Here is a 16,878-nt window from a genome sequence, read left to right on the forward strand (position 1 = left end):
ATTTTATGGTGCTCCGTGGGATGTTCAAAGTTTCTGATATTTTTTTATAAACCAATCCTGATCTGTACTTCTCCACAACTTTGTCCCTGACCTGTTTGGAGAGCTCCTTGGTCTTCTTGGTGCCGCTTACTTGGTGGTGCCCCTTGCTTAGTGGTGTTGCAGACTCTGGGGCCTTTCAGAACAGGTGTATATATACTGAGATCATGTGACAGATCCTGTGACACTTAGATTGCACACAGGTGGACTTTATTTAAGTAATTATGTGACTTCTGAAGGTAATTTGTTGCACCAGATCTTATTTAGGGGCTTCAGAGCAAAGGGTGTGAATACATATGCACGCACCACTTCCGTTTTTAATTTTGTAAAATATTTTGAAACAAGTATTTTTTTTATTTCACTTAACCAATTTTGACTATTTTGTGTATGTCCATTACATGAAATCCAAATAAAAATACAATAAAATTACAGGTTGTAATGCAACAAAATAGGAAAAACGGCAAGGGGGATGAATACTTTTGCAGGGCACTGTATACTATATAGCCAATTGTCACAGTTGTCGTAAGAACGGGACCAAGGCGTAGCGGATATTGAGTTCCACATATTCATTCCAAAGTGAAACTTGAGCCAAAAACAAATAAATCAAATAAACGAACAACGGAACGTGACTACGTGGTGCACATGCACAAACACAAAATAATATCCCACTAACACAGGTGGGAAAAATAGCTACTTAAATATGATCCCCAATTAGAGACAACGATTACCAGCTGCCTCTAATTGGGAATCATACAAAACATCAATATAGAAAAAATAAACTAGAATACAACATAGAAATAATTAACTAGAATAGAAATAATTAACTAGAAATCAAATCAAATCAAATCAAATCAAATCAAATTTTATTTGTCACATACACATGGTTAGCAGATGTTAATGCGAGTGTAGCGAAATGCTTGTGCTTCTAGTTCCGACAATGCAGTAATAACAAGTAATCTAACTAACAATTCCAAAACTACTGTCTTGTACACAGTGTAAGGGGATAAAGAATATGTACATAAGGATATATGAATGAGTGATGGTACAGAGCAGCATAGGCAAGATACAGTAGATGGTATCGGGTACAGTATGTACAAATGAGATGAGTATGTAAACAAAGTGGCATAGTATAGTATAAAGTGGCTAGTGATACATGTATTACATAAGGATACCGTTGATGATATAGAGTACAGTATATACGTATGCATATGAGATGAATAATGTAGGGTAAGTAACATTTATATAAGGTAGCATTGTTTAAAGTGGCTAGTGATATATTTACATCATTTCCCATCAATTCCCCTAGTCACACCCTAACCTATTACACCATAGAGAAACAATGGCTCTCTATGGTCAGGGCGTGACACAATGTTGACTTTGCAGCAAGTATCTAGAGGAAATCGCTCAGCTTTTGCCTCCTGTATAAGAATCATGTCAATAAATGTCAACCTGTATTTTGAAAGGGGAAACGTCTGCGCCTATTGTTTTGTTCTTTTACAATTGTAATTTTTTATTTGATATAGCCACGGTTGGTTTAAATCATATCAGCACTTTGATGATAAAACGGCAATAAAATACCAATGTAATGATGTGGGTTGTAAAATGTGCATTACATTCTCTCTTAAAAAATAAAAGCTTTTCACAATGAACATTTTCCTTCTCTCAAGTCTGCTGGCGTTTACAACAAAAGGTTTCTCAGAAAATGATGAGAGGGATCATTTAGAAATGGAAGCAGCAGGAATTGCTTGATCATTCTAATCTTCCAATGGTCCTTATCAGCTGTTAATAAATAAGTTTACCCTCTTATTTGAGGACCCACGGTGTTAAGGAGTTGACTGATTGGCTCTGGTGTATCATCTAGCTCCCAATATACTGCAGTCCGTTGTTTCTGAACTGTTTAAAATGTCCAAGAGAGGATGGCTATACTGGCTGGCTGACTTTGGGGTGGCAGTCGGCAGGCCATTAGACATCCCAGCTGATTTTTCACTCTTATTTTTGATACTGTACCTAGCATACTGTATATCTAGCAAACCAATAAAGTAAAGAGAAAGATGTATAGTTCAAATATAGTCAGATTTGGTATCAGAATAAACCAGTCAGATATAAATATTTTAAGCTTTGTGGCTTTCAGTGACAAGATTCGTAGCTGCAGCACAGGCAGTGTAGTCAGATGGCACGCCTGGCAGACATCAAGTGCTTAATCTGACAGGAGCCAGTGGTCACGCTGTATACATGATGAAGTGGTGGTTAAACTATTTTCGAGTCGGTTCAATGAACATACATCTGTTACAGTCTATGTTTCTCTGAGAGATTACCACAGCAAGCAACATTGGCTGCATAATATATGTTCATTCATAACATAATGATGGATTATAGCAGTGAACAATACAATGGAAGCTACAAAATCAATTGGCTATTGCTCCTCAGATGAGCGGAGGCCTGATAGCTTTTACATCATGTTGATGTAGCCGTGAACATTATTCTGTCATTACTCTCCTTCTCAGAAAACATGGGAAGCACATGTATGGCCACAAGCACTGAGTTATAGGAATAGCAGACAGGTTATTGTGATAGGTTGGTTGATGTTTCTGGTTAAATTTTGTTGTACCCATAGTAAATACGTTACAGAAAGTTAGAATGGGATTGTGTGGCTTCAATGTCTCAGCGGTCATTCGGTCAAACAGTCAACTGTTTCAAACATTCACATTAGTCTTCGGTAAGTGGATGGACTGATGATGTGAAAATAAAGAGTGTAGAGATACAATATAGAAGCAGGCTTCTGGTTTGCTGCATTTTGCCCTTTTCTCAACACTCAAATCAATACCAGTGGTTAATATCTCAGGTTTACTATACCTCGGGTACCAACACAACAGGCCGGTAGGCACTTTCTATTGACTGAGATATACACTCACCGGCCAGTTTAAATGGTACACCCATTTAGTTTACAGCGCTACTGTAAATAAACACTTGCACTTACTTGTAAACGAAGTCCAACCGTCTATCTTTCTGGGTAAAGACATCAGTGGTGGAACTGTAAAAATGCTCCCTGTTGGCCCTCAGTGTTAAAAGTGTCTCAGTCTCGATGAGATGGAGATGATGGCAAGGGATGGGTGTTGTCCTTGATCGGTCTGGTTTCGACTGTATATCTTCATTCATTTCAATGCAGAAAATGACCTCTCAACGGATGCTGTCGTGGCTGGTATAGTGAGGACCAGCTGCAGTAACTTTGTTGCCTTGGGGACAGTCTGTGTCAGGTCATACTGGAACAAAAAGCTGAGGAGCTGTCCAATTTGTCTCAAAACATTTTTACTGTACAATCCGACAAGATCAGCCTTAACTCAAACTAAATCTAAGTACGTGCCATATTTTACAGGCTCTCGTTTGCTGTGTCGAACTTTTGTGACATTGTTTAAAAAACAATTCAGTCCACTAAGCCAAGGAAATTAAGTTCGCCAAAGTGCTCAAACCTAGCTCTCAGCTGAACATTGATATTTACTCTGATCGGCTGTTTACTATGAGTTTTGCATTCTGCCAGGCCCAGTTCATTGCATTTCTGCTCAAATCGCTCATAGAAACTCTCAAAATCTTGTCACTGCCGTTCTAATGCTTTCATTGTGTTGCTGTAAGTCAGAAACCCATATCCATCACTTTGTTCTGCAGAACACGGAAGAGCGCGTCAGATTTATTGAAAATTCCATCATAGACCAACCCAGTCTCTAAAAGAGTTGCTAAATGTTCACATGAAAGGCAGTGAAGCTCTCTGGCTGCTTTTTTATGTGTCCATTAGTAGGCAGTATAGGGTAGTTTGGAGTTTGAAGGGTGGAAAAGAAGCACATGGCGAGGTTGCCTTTCCCCTGGCCTCCATGAGCATTTTTTACCAGATCACCACTAATTTGTACTAGTTCCGAAATCAATTTTATCATGCAGAAAAAACAAAGCAAAATGATTGATAAAAGGTATATTTATTTTTCATTACAGTTCCTTTTTCATTTATTTTCACCTACCCTGCCTACCTTGACTGCACATTACTGGCAGCATGTAACCTAGCGGTTAGAGTATTGGGCTAGTAACTGAAAGGTTGCTAGTTTGAATCCCCGAGCCGACAAAGTGAAAAATCTGTTTATGTGCCCTTCAGCAAATCACTTAACACTAATTGCTGAGGGTGGCCCAGGCAGAGTTTGAATATGCAAAAATAACATTTCCAATTCTGAAATGTGTATAATACACACTTGTTTGAAATAGGACAAATATAAGCACACACCAAATTATTATACAGGTAATACTTTAGAGCAGTGCTCTTTGTATCCTATTCTACAGTATATGTGTCTACAGTACTGTGAATATTCCAGTTAGACATGAACACAGGGCTGCAGACATGGCTAATTCCCCATCTTGTTGTTGGAACATAAGGAGAAGACAGTCCTCCCTCCTCCTGCTTCTATTGCTCTCTCTAAGCAACCATACAATCATTTGCGGTGGTTTGTGAGGTTGCCATGGCAACTGAAGTGTGCCCATGTAAGATGGACAGAGAGAGAGTGAGAGAGAGAGAGAGGGTGAATCTTGAATGATCTCTCTGCATTTTGCATAACGTGGCCAGAGACACTTAGCTTTTTAAGTCCAATATCTTAAAAACTTGACTGCTGGCATACTTGACAATATCTTAACTTGACTGCCGGTACTAATAAACAAAATACTAATGAACAAAATACCCCAAATATAGTTTTTTTTATGATACAAAGCGAGACCCAGATGCAGACACAGGAGGCAGATGGTTGGAGTCTTACAATATTCATTAATCCAATAGGGTAAAGCAAGAGAATGGTCGTGGACAGGTAAAAAGGTCAAAACCAGTTTAGAGTCCAAAAGGTACCGAAGGGCAGGCAGGTGGGAAAATAGTCCAGAGTCAGGCAGGGGTCAAAACCGGGAAGGCTATCAAAAAGAGAAAAGCAAAAGGCGAAACGGGAAAACCGCACTGCTTGACTTGACTAACACACAAGACCAACTGGCACAGAGAGACAGGAAACACAGGGATAAATACACTGGGTAAAATAAGCGACACCTGGAGGGGGTGGAGACAATCAACAATGTTTTTAATAGCTTGCCCATGGACTGCAGTTGAAAATTAGCCGGCTGGCTAAAACCAGCACTTTTACTGAAATGTTGATTAATGTGCGCTGTCCCTGTAAAAATGTAAATAAACGAAGAGAAATAAAATCACAGGAACAGGTGAAACAGATTAGGGTGTGACAGCTTTTGAGTGGGGTTTCCCTTTAAGCAGTATTATCCAAACAGCAGGCCATACCAGCCAATAGCTATTAGTTATTACGTTCCACCAACTCTGCACATGGGTGGTAACTTTATTTTAGGCGAGGACTTTGTTCTTACAGACAAAGATTTATTGTACTGCACAAGTTCTACTTTAATTGTTTTTGATATGGCCAATACTTTGATACGGTGTTGCCATGTGGTACATGGTTGTCTCAAATTCTGTCACTGAATATATAAACCCTCTAATGACAATGCAGGTGGAGATACGTGTGCCTTGTGCTGCTTTGTGTTAAGGTAGGGAACAGTGGTTGTCAACTCTCTCTTGAAATGTTGTCATGACTGGTGTCAAAGAATAACAAAGGGTAAAATAATGTATTTGAACTGGGGGAGGGGGCTGGCCCCTTTGTCCTCGTCTTGGCATTCTGTGGTTTGATGGCTTAAAAGGTCATCTGTGGTACCACCTGTACATGTTGGTAAACTAATCTTGCATGTAGACTAAACAATAACTACAGCTACTCCCCTCCAATACTACTTTCCCAAAGCAATTACTGCCTTTTGTCTGACCCTTGTAATTAGCTCAACATTTAGAAAAAGGTGATGCACTTTTCACTCTGACCCAAACCCCCCAGGTGTGAAGCGCTTTGGGCAGAAGGGGGCACACAGTATTCTGCCATTTTGTCTAATTTGATGATGACTGTTTGCGAAGGGGCAGGCTGCATTTGTAAAAGGAGGGGGACGGAAGGGTTTTTGTGGGTTGACTGACTGCCGTAACTACTTTCTGGCAGACTCAAAATGCATAGAAAAGTTTGTGGTCATAAGCACATCCTTCAAAACATAGGTGCTGGGCTAATAAAGAATACTATTAAGGAACAAGAAGGCCCGCACACTGTTAAAGCTCCAAATTCACTGATTTATTGACAACGTTTCGATCCGAAACGGATCTTCATCAGGTCAAACAAATTGAGTGCTCACATCCCAAAATATACACATTTCACCTTACATGACCATTGCGGACATGACGCATGGTGGGTGCAAAAGCAATTTGTGTACCTCTAATAATTTAATAACAATGATATATATTTACAAAATGACCAAGTGGGTTACCTGGAAGGCAAGACAAATTAAAGTGACATATTCATGTAAGAAATGGTCTGATATCAAACTCTTGGTTCAGACCTCTAGGAGACATGGTACACAAATGGTGAATCCAATACAATTCTCTTCTCAATAATAAATGATCAGTATCTCTCCCCCTGCTAGGAGTCTTAACATGTTCGATGCCAATGTGTCTCAAAGAGCTAATGGTGTGACGAGCCTCCATGAAATGCGCGGCCACCGGGTTTCCCCGGGTGTCCTGATATTACTCCTGTGTTCTGCTATCCTTGTTTTCAGAGCTCGTTTTGTTTTTCCTACATAGCATAGACCACAAATACACTTGATCAGGTATAGCAAATTTTTTGTGGAACATGATGCCCTTAATCTTAATGGCCTTGCCCGTAATGGGTGAGAGTGACACCACAATGGGTTTTTAGAAAGAAATCTACACAAGCAGAAATATTTTCAGTCAATGAGCCAATGGAGGCCACAATAGGTCTCCCTGGTGGCTTATCCAGTAGTTTGTGTATTTTAGTTAGGCATGAATAAAGCTAATGACTGGATAGTCTACTTTCATGAACTCATATTCTTTTTGCATAATGTCTCCACTTTCCACAAGAGACTTTAGCTTGCAGTGAATCTCTTCTTTGAACAGTGGTGTGGGGTCACGTGACAATTTCTGATAGAAAGTGGTGGTGTTCAATTGTCCCCAGATCTCATTCACATAGTCATCACGGTTTAACAACACCACAACTCCGCCCTTGTCAGCAATTACGTACTATCAAAGTGGAATCATTTTTTAAAACATCCAATGCTTGTCTCTGTTTAGGGAGATTATTGCAGACTCTGTATTCTCACTTTAATATTCCAAATCTGAGACATCTTTTTCCACCAATCTGCAGTATGTTTCTAGGGAGGGATTTCTGTATCTGGCCGAAAAAAGGTGGATTTGGCTCAAAACGGGGTATTCGTTCTGGTGGAAATGTCATTCTCTATTGTGTCACCCATAGTCTGAACACTCATCTCACCCATACTTGACACATCCACATTTGGAAATAATTTCTGAAATTCTATTGTGGTGTCAAAGTCATTACATGATGCAGTGGGGATGAAAGATAAACCCTTACTCAACGCCAACTCACATGAAGTGATGATGGGACGTGAAGAAAGGTTAATCACACTCAGGCATTCTGACTGCGTGTCCAATTGCAGCCTTGCTCCTCTGTTCTTCTTGCCCCTCCTACACTTCTTCCACATCTGCGGTGCTGCTGACCCCTGTCGGGCCATTGAGGGTATCCTCTTCCCCCTCGCTTGCGTCCTAAAAAAGATCCACTCCCATGGGAGTCATAGCTGTAATCTGAATCTGCATCAAGAGAAGATGCACTTAAGTGTGGAGGTAGGGTAACCTGTTTTGGGTAGTCTCTGACATCACTGCATGTCCTCGATGTGGATTCCCTCTCTACAGATACACCTCATTTTGTTCATAGTCATTGGAGTGCTGCTCAAACTTCTTAATCTTCCTCGCTGTGATGTCCTGCTCCTGGTAATTCTTGAATTTCAATAGTGTGCTCTCCATATTTGTGCAACCAGTTTACTATGTGTCCCCCAATGCCCCGACAGATGGGGACACGCACCAGGCATGAGTGCACAGGGCATCAGTCTTTCTAATCTCTATATGTTGAGGTAACTACAGGTGTCAGGCAATCAATCAATCACATTTATTTATAAATCCCTTTTTACATCAGCAGATGTCACAAAGTGCTTATACAGAAACCCAGCCTAAAACCCCAAACAGCACAAATGCAGATGTACTGTAGAAGCACGATGGCTAGGAGAAAATCCCTAGAAAAGCAGGAAGCTAAGAAAAAACCTAGAGAGGATCCAGGCTTTGAGGGGTGGCCAGTCCTATTTTGACTGTGCCGGGTGAAGATTATAAGAGTAAATGACCATTAAAGCCAGATCGTTCTTCAAGATGTTCAAACGCTCATAGATGACCAGCAGGGTCAAATAATAATGACTGTGGTTGTAAAGGGTGCAACAGGTCAGCACCTCAGGAGTAAATGTCAGTTGGGTTTTCATAGCTGAGCATTCAGAGGTTGAGATAGCAGTTGCGGTAGAGAAAGAGAGAAAGAGGGAGAGAGAGCAAGAGAGAGGGAGAGAGAAGAAGGGAGAGAGTAGAAAACAGCAGGTCCGGGACAATGTAGCATATCCGGTGAGGCCAGAGTTCCATAGCCGCAGGCAGAACAGTTGAAACTGGAGCAGCAGCACGACAAGGTAGCACGTCTGGTGAACAGGTCAGGGTTTCATAGCCACAGGAAAAACATCAGAAACTGGATCAGCAGCACGAACCGGTGGACTGGGGACAGGGACATCCAGGAGTCATCAGGCCAGGTAGCCCTGACGCATGGTCCTTAGGCTCAGGTACTCCAGGAGGGGAGAGAAAGAGAGACAGAGAGAGAAAGCGAGAGAGAAAGCGAGAATGAGAGAGATGGTAGAATTAGAGGGAGCATACTTAAGCTCACACAGGACAACAGATGAGACAGGGGAATTTTACCAGATAGGACAGACTGACCCATGCTCCTGGCACATAGACTATTGCAGCATACATTCTATAGGCTGAGACTGGGGGGGGGGTTGGGACACTATGGCACTGTCAGACGATACCCCCGGACAACACTAGAGGGATATCAACAGACCACCGCACGAGCATGAGGGGGGGGGGCGCAAAATCGGACAAGAAGGTTACGTCAGTGACTCAACCCACTCAAGTTGAGTATAGCAGGAAAAAAGCCTGGCAGATGTGACGCACCCCTCCTAGGGACGGCATGGAAGAGAACTAGTACTAGTTTGCTTTTAATTTATTTGGAAGCCAGTGACTCAGCCTCCGTAATAGGGTAAGAGGCAGAAAATCCCAGTGGAGAGAGGGGAGCCGGCCAGGCAGAGAAAGCAATGGCAGTTCATCACTCCAGTGCCTTGCCATTCACCTTCGCACCCCTGGGCCAGATTGTACTCAATCATAGGATCTACTGAAGAAATTAGTCTTCAGTTGAGATTTAAAGGTTGAGACAGAGTCTGCGTCTCTCACATGAATAGGCAGACCATTCCATAAAAATGTTGCTCCAGAGGAGAAAACTCTGCCTCCAGCTGTTTGCTTAGGAATTCTAGGGACAATAAGGAGGCTTGTGAACGTAGGGTACGTGTAGGTATGTAAGGCAGGACAAAAGTATAGAGATAGGCAGGAGCTAGTCCATGTAATGCTTTGTAGGATAGCAGTAAAACCTTGAAATCAGCCATAGCCTTAACAGGAAGCCAGTGTAGAGGCTAGCACTGGAGTAATATGATAACATTTTCGGGTTCTAGTCAAGATTCTAGCAGAATCTAGTCAAGATTCTGAAGTTTATTTAGTGCTTTATCCAGGTAGCCAGAGTGTAGAGTACTGCAGTAGTCTAATCTAGAAGTATTAGCTTTTCTGCATAATTTTTGGACAAAATGTTGTGATTTTTGCAATATTACTGTCAAGGCTCAGGAGAAGACCCAGAAGCAGACAGTTTAAAAGTAACAAAGGTTATTACAAAAACAGGGGGGACAGGCAAACAACAGGTCAAGGGCAGGCAGAGGTCAGTATTCCAGAGCAGAGTCCGAAATGTACAGAACGGCAGGCAGGCTCAGGGTCAAGGCAGGGCAGGCACAAGTCAGTAATCCAGGGAGGTGTTACAAGGTACAGAACGGCAGGCAGGCTCATGGTCAGGGCAGGCAAAATGGTCAAAACCGGGAAACCTAGATAGCAGGAACTAGAGAATACAGGAGAATACGATGGTGGGTTTGAAGAAAAACAAAACGAACTGGCAACAGACAAACAGAGAACACATAAATACACTGGGAATAATGGGGAAGATGGGAGACACCTGGAGGGGGTGGAGACAATCACAAAGACAGGTGAAACAGATCAGCGTGTTGCAGTTACGAAAAAAAGCTGCCCTTTAAATATTTTTGATATGTTCGTCAGAAGAGAGATCAGGGTCCAGAGGAACGTAGAGGTCCTTCACAGTTTTATTCAAGAAGACTGTACAACCATCAAGATGAATTGTCAGATCAAACAGATCTCTTTGTTTCTTGGGACCTAGAACTAGCATCTCTGTTTTGTCTGAGGTTAAAAGTTTTTAAAAATGCCCCATCCACTTCCTTATGTCTGAAACACAGGCTCCCAGGTTAGCAAATTTTGTGGCTTTACCATGTTTAACCAGAATGTACAGCTGTGTATCGTCCGCATAGCAGTGAAAGTTGACATTGCGTTCCCTAATGACATCACCAAGAGGTAGAATATATGGTGAATGTATAATGAAAACAATAGCGGCAATAACAGCTTTTTCTAAAATGTTTGAGATAAATGGGAGATTCAAGGGAAGTCATTGTTTTGGGAAAGTTGAAGGTGAGTAGTTGATATTGTGTAGACTAAATACAAGACCAGATTTACCAACGTGGACAGGTGGTACCACAGGTGACATTTGAAACCATCAATTCACTCCCTCCCGCCATAATTTAAAGGTACTATACTTTGGAAAAAGAGGTGAGATGTGAACTTTGTGAGGCCAGACTCAAAGTTTAATAATTGTTCGCGTGTACCATGCACTGTGTGTTATTGGGTCAGTGGCCTGTTTTGCATGCTCGGCTGAAGTAATAGTAGACGGACAATCGGAGCGGTGCCCTGTCATTCAGCCCAAGGGCCTGTATAAGCCGAAGCAGCAGTGGCATAAAGGAGAATGTTCTGGGTGAAAGGGGAGAGGTCGAAAGGTTGTGGAAGGCATGATGCGAATCAGGAACAGCTTGTGGCCATTTTCACGGCTGACCTGTTCCGTCGTATGAGGGCTGTGCAGTACGCAACACAAACACAGTATCCACAGCAGGATGAGCAAACTGTGTGGTTATGTGTCTGCCAGACATTCTCCACGCCTTCAAGACCGTGTCGACAGCCAACAACTCCCAGTCCCCCACGTCATAGTTTCGCTCCACCGGGCTGAGCTTCTTCGAGAAGAAGACACAAGGGCGGAGCTTCAGTGGCGTACCCAAGCGCTGAGAGAGCACAGCTCCTATTCCAGCCTCGGACGCGTCCACCTCCCCTTTGAACGCCAAAGAGGGATCCGGATGGGCCAGCACAGGAGCCGAGGTAAACAAAGCCCTCAGGTGACTAAAAGCCCTGTCCACCTCAGCTGTCCACTGCAGGCGCACTGGGCCCCCCTTCAGCAGTGAGATAATGGGAGCCTCTACCTGACCAAAACCCCGGATAAACCTCCGGTAGTAGTTGGCAAACCCTAAGAATCACTGCACCTCCTTAACCGTGGTAGGAGTCGGCCAATTACGCATGGTTGCAATGCGGTCACTTTCCATTTCCACCCCTGATGTGGAAATGTGATTCCCTAGGAAGGAGATAGACTTTTGGAAGAACAGGCATTTCAGATGAACGTGGTATCTTCAGGCATTTGGAAAACCCAAGGATGACCCAAACTTGTGGAGGTCTAAAATAAAATTTCTGAGGTCTTGGCTGATTTCTTTAGATTTTCCCATGATTTCAAGCAAAGAGGCACTGAGTTTGAAGGTAGGCCTTGAAATACATCCACAGGTACACCTCCAATTGACTCAAATTATGTCAATTGGCCTATCAGAAGCTTCTGCAACCATGACATACTTTTCTGGATTCTCCAAGCTGTTTAAAGGAACAGTCAACTTAGTGTATGTAAACTTCTGACCCACTGGAATTGTGATACAGTGAATTATAAGTGAAATAACCTGTCTGTAAACAATTGTTGGAAAAATGTCTTGTGTCATGCACAAAGTAGATGTCCTAACCGACTTGCCAAAACTATAGTTTGTTAACAAGAACTTTGTGGAGTGGTTGAAAAACTAGTTCTAATGACTCAAACCTAAGTGTATGTAAACTTCCGACTTCAACTGTATGTATATCCAATTCCACCCCCTGGATGTCTTCAATGAAAACATTATTGAAATGTTTTAGTCCATGAAATGCGTGTGTTGTACTGTGCAGCCTGGAATTTAGGGTCTGACATGAAAGAAAACAACATTTTGTAATGGTTTCTTTCCAAGCAGGATAATTATATCACTTCTTTTACATTTTCTGTAAATTCATACTTTTTTGGGCTGGCTTGTAGTTTTAGAAACCTATGTGTTAGACCTCATAGCAGCAGGCTTTCTTCAGCATCCTTGCTGCTGGAGCCCTGAAGGTACGCCATATCCTTTCTGCAGCACACCAGCTGCTCATTGGAGCTGCACATTTTCAGCATCATCAGCCAAATTAAACTGCAGTACGAGATGTACCAGTCCTTCCTCCCCTACCATGATACTGACACACACACACACACTTGATATAGTCCTTTATACCGTCTCTTCGCTTTACTCAATATCCTGTTGATGGATTTGCTCCAAAACACCAATTATTTTTTTAATCGCATGTTCATTGCCTTGTTGACCTCCCTCCACTTTATAAATATTTTTAAATCTCAATAATTGTGCCATTTTGATGCCCTGCAGCATTGCACGTGTCAAAGGGACATTGCTTGTCATTCAGTGTTAGTTTAACGGTTTCTTATTAGGATGTCTTATGAAACCTGACGGATCAGAAAAAAAACTTAACTCACAGCTGTAGGCAAAAGGAGGTTAATGATTAATGGCTCTTCTTCTTGTGTAAGAATTACTGTTTAAAGTCTTTCATCCAATGTTTTAGAAGTTCCCCTTCTAAAACAGTTCTCCTTATACGTGAAAAAATATTTTTAACTGCCAACTTGAAATGTCTCTAATTCTGTTCTCTAAGAATGTAGCTTTCTGTTGTAATGAGGCAAGGAATTCAGACACTTTCTAGAGTAATTATTAACATGTCATTATATTTGACCCAACAAATTATTAAGTAGTGAGAAAGCTGTTTTCCTTGAGAAATTTATTAGAGGACGGCTTCACTTACCCTACACACAGAACCTAGCAGCACCATTCCTTCTAATGTGACAATAAAATCTGGGCAAAGTGCTTGAGGTACAATTACAATGTACTGCTGCATGAAAGGTAAAATGGTTAGTGGCTATGTTCATAATTAAGAGTTATTAATAGTCTCTGTACAGTATGTTCAATATACCAACCCTTCCTGAGTGTTGGGTGGACTGGATAGGGCTGTATATATTACTGAGTGCTCAGTTTTCCACAGCTATAGTGTCCAACTGTATTGACATTTAATAATTTACTCACTCTCAACACATACGGCCCTAGCCAGAGATCGCCGATACTAACACCTAACAATGACATGATAACATGATATAACATTATTTCTCATAAAGTGCTAGTAGACCTGTGTCATTATGTTGTAATGACTCTAACATTGAATGAGTCATATCCACAACTATACCATTTTTTTTGTCAACTCTAGAGGAGGCTAAGTTCTTTCTTCTCTCTGTCCCCACAGGGATGACTTGCCAGGCCAGGAGTTCGTATGTGACCAGCGAGATAAAGTGGGGCTACCGCTTCATGCCGGTGCTCACCCTGGAGGATGGCTTTTACGAGGTGGACTACAACAGCTTTCACGACATCCACGAGACCAACACCCCCAGCTGCAGCGCCAGAGAGCTGGCTGAGATTAATTGTCGCATCCACCTGCCCTTCACCTGGTCTGTGGCCAGCAAGCTCAGCCAGCAGGGGGTGCTGGAGCCCGAGGGCCGCGAGAAGAAGTATACTACACTGGTAACCCAGGAAGAGGGGCTAGAGGAGCAGACAGAGAGGAACGGTGACATTGCTAATATAGAGAGCGAGTCCAAAGTGTAGAGGGGAGAGAACTTAGGCCAGAGGGGCTTACTGTGGTGTCTCTACTCCTCATGGCTGTGACCAGGTGAGCTGGTCCCAGGTCAAAGGTCAGGGCCAAGGCAGAAAAATGGGGAACCTGAGTTCAAGGATGGTCTGGTCCTAGGAACCCTACAACAAGGACAGCTTTAGCCCTAAAGAGGTAATTTGCCCCCCAAAGATAGATGGTATATGACAATGGCTGGACTGAAAAGCTCTGTAATTGCATGTTTTGATAACATTGGTTTTTTCTTGAAGATATCAATTAATATTATTTCGTTTTTTTTATTCAAAGATTAAAACCTATACATATAAACATATATATTCTAGGATATTTGTATTTGTATTTTTTGTATGTACTATCTGTTATGTTGCCAAAGTGTGAATATTTGACAAGAAGATGTTTGATACTGATTAATTTAGACCAGGTCTGTACATATTCTATGCCTTATGTACAAAGCTTTCCTTACATTAGAGTTTTAAGAAATATATAAGCATGTACAAAAACTCACTGTAGTTAATTTATTATATATTGTGTACATATGAGAATAATGGCGATTGTAATAGGCATGACAATATAACTCTTATTAACAATTCTGGATGAAAGCCCTATAGAATATTCAGCCTGGCCTAATGGACTAGTTACTTTAGACAGAAAGTAGGGAGGTTGGTCGGGGAGGATGGGTAGGCATAATCCGCATCCTTCTAGCAATCCACAGGTTGCGTGTTCAGGTTGCGTCTGGGACAACTGTAGCATTTTAGCTAAAACATCTCCTAACCATTTTCTAAGCTTATGCCAATTCACCTGACCTGCTACGTAAAGTTGCCTAACCTTTGTTGTTTTAGTTCTCCTAACCTTTTAACGTAAATGTCCTAACCTTTGTTAGTTCCCTTAACTGCCAGCATAAATTCTCTTTATAATTCTCCTACTGGTGCAACAAGCAACGTGGTCTCAGAGGAGGACGTCATCCAAGATACGTTATCCAAGCAGCAGAACGTTTATTTTATACTAATACAATTGCTCAGAGAAATATTTTATTTATAAGTAATACAAAAAAATATAAAAAAGAAAGGAGTAAAATTGGCACGACACTGAGCCTTTCTCTAAAATGTTTTATGAGATTGGAGAACATGATGGGAGGGATCTTAGACCATTCCTCCTTACAGAATCTTACCAAATCCTTGATATCCTTCATCTGCTCCTATGGACTGACCTCTTCAATTCAAACCACAGGGTTTTCAAGTCCTGGCAGAGGCATCCGGGTTTTAGGCTAAAATGTCCTGGTACTTGGTAAAGTTCATGATGCCTTTAACCTTAACAAGGGCCACAGGACCAGTGGAAGCAAAATAGCCCCATAAGATGAAGCACTTTTCTCCATATGCTTCCGTTTTTCGACGCCAAATCCACCGCTGGTGTGCATGGCCAAAGAGCTCTATTTTCATGTCATCTGACTATAGCACTGCCTGGAGTTTGCTAAACAGAATTGGCACTTGGATTGGAACCGGTGAGAAACATGCTCACTTTTCTAATATGAAGGACAGGCTTCCATCTTTCAATGTGTCTGAAGTGAACCCCATTGTAGTGTCCGGCCCATAGCGGACAAATGAAAGCACACTGGTACTACGAAAGAAGCCATGTGAGGGGAGCTTGGAGAAGAGCATCAAGGCCTACTCTAGCACCTTTAATTTAAATAAGTGCAGCCCGAGGGTGTTCATTTTCTTCTTTTTACATATTTAGACCTCTTTATTTCTGCTGCAAAACTAAGTTTCTAAAAGCAATTTTTTTGTGTTTCCGGCAAAATGTTTGATTTGAAATAAAACAGTGTAATGTAATCTTACAATGTTATCACTTTTCAAAATGGTTCTATTGCTTGTGCTGAAGAGCCATATACAGGGCTCAGACAGCTACAGTGTGTAATGTTGTTACTGCAGAACGTTCTAGCTCTGCATGTCACTGATAGCACACCTGTATAACTTTGGCTTCTATGTGTCAATGAAAAACATTTGGGTAACACTTAAGTTACCCACATACAACGCAGTTAGTCTATAGCTAATTAAATGTTTTTATTTTATCCATATTTGTTACAGGTGTAGGTACTGTGAAGTTATTGGTAATTAATCAGATGTTATCAAAGGGGTAAATATTTCAGCTATGTGGTATTTCAACAGCTTAATGTAAAGCGTTATAAACATGCAGGCATCATTGTTTAATCTGACTTCTGTCCAATTGCTGAACAAAGAATGAACGAAACAGACATGTTTATTATATCAACTCTTATTTGACTGTTTGTATTCATTTGTAATTATTAATTGTATTAGGTTATATTTTCAACATTACACTGAATTGCAAAATACTGGTTCATAAATCATCTTCGACAATACTTTAACTAATACTTCTCACTCTCTTTTATTGATACAAATCGTATTTTACCTTGTGTTGATTTAATGAAATTGAGAAATATATTCACGACAAGCTTCTGTCCAAAATAATCATATTGAAACGTATTGGACTTATTTTGCATATATTTTGGAGGAAGTGAAACCTCTTCGCCTCTTCCTCTCTGGTGTCACGTTATTAATTAACAACCAAAAGTGGAAGTTGTGTCACAGGCTCTCTTTCCACGTGTCACAAGCTCTCTTTCCATT

General features: G+C 41.4%; 1 protein-coding gene across 1 annotated transcript in view; it reads left to right on the forward strand.

Moving 5' to 3' along the window:
• Positions 1–16,623, forward strand: part of kcnj6 (potassium inwardly rectifying channel subfamily J member 6) — a 109,215-nt gene extending 92,592 nt beyond the window's left edge. The window contains exon 3 of the mRNA XM_021623705.2: positions 13,862–16,623. Coding sequence (XP_021479380.2) covers positions 13,862–14,217 — 356 coding nt within the window. The 3' untranslated portion in view covers positions 14,218–16,623. The remainder of the gene's footprint in view (positions 1–13,861) is intronic.
• Positions 16,624–16,878: the final 255 nt, after the last annotated feature.

The sequence above is a fragment of the Oncorhynchus mykiss genome, chromosome 12 (genome assembly GCF_013265735.2).
Source record: "Oncorhynchus mykiss isolate Arlee chromosome 12, USDA_OmykA_1.1, whole genome shotgun sequence".
Lineage (NCBI taxonomy): Eukaryota > Metazoa > Chordata > Actinopteri > Salmoniformes > Salmonidae > Oncorhynchus > Oncorhynchus mykiss.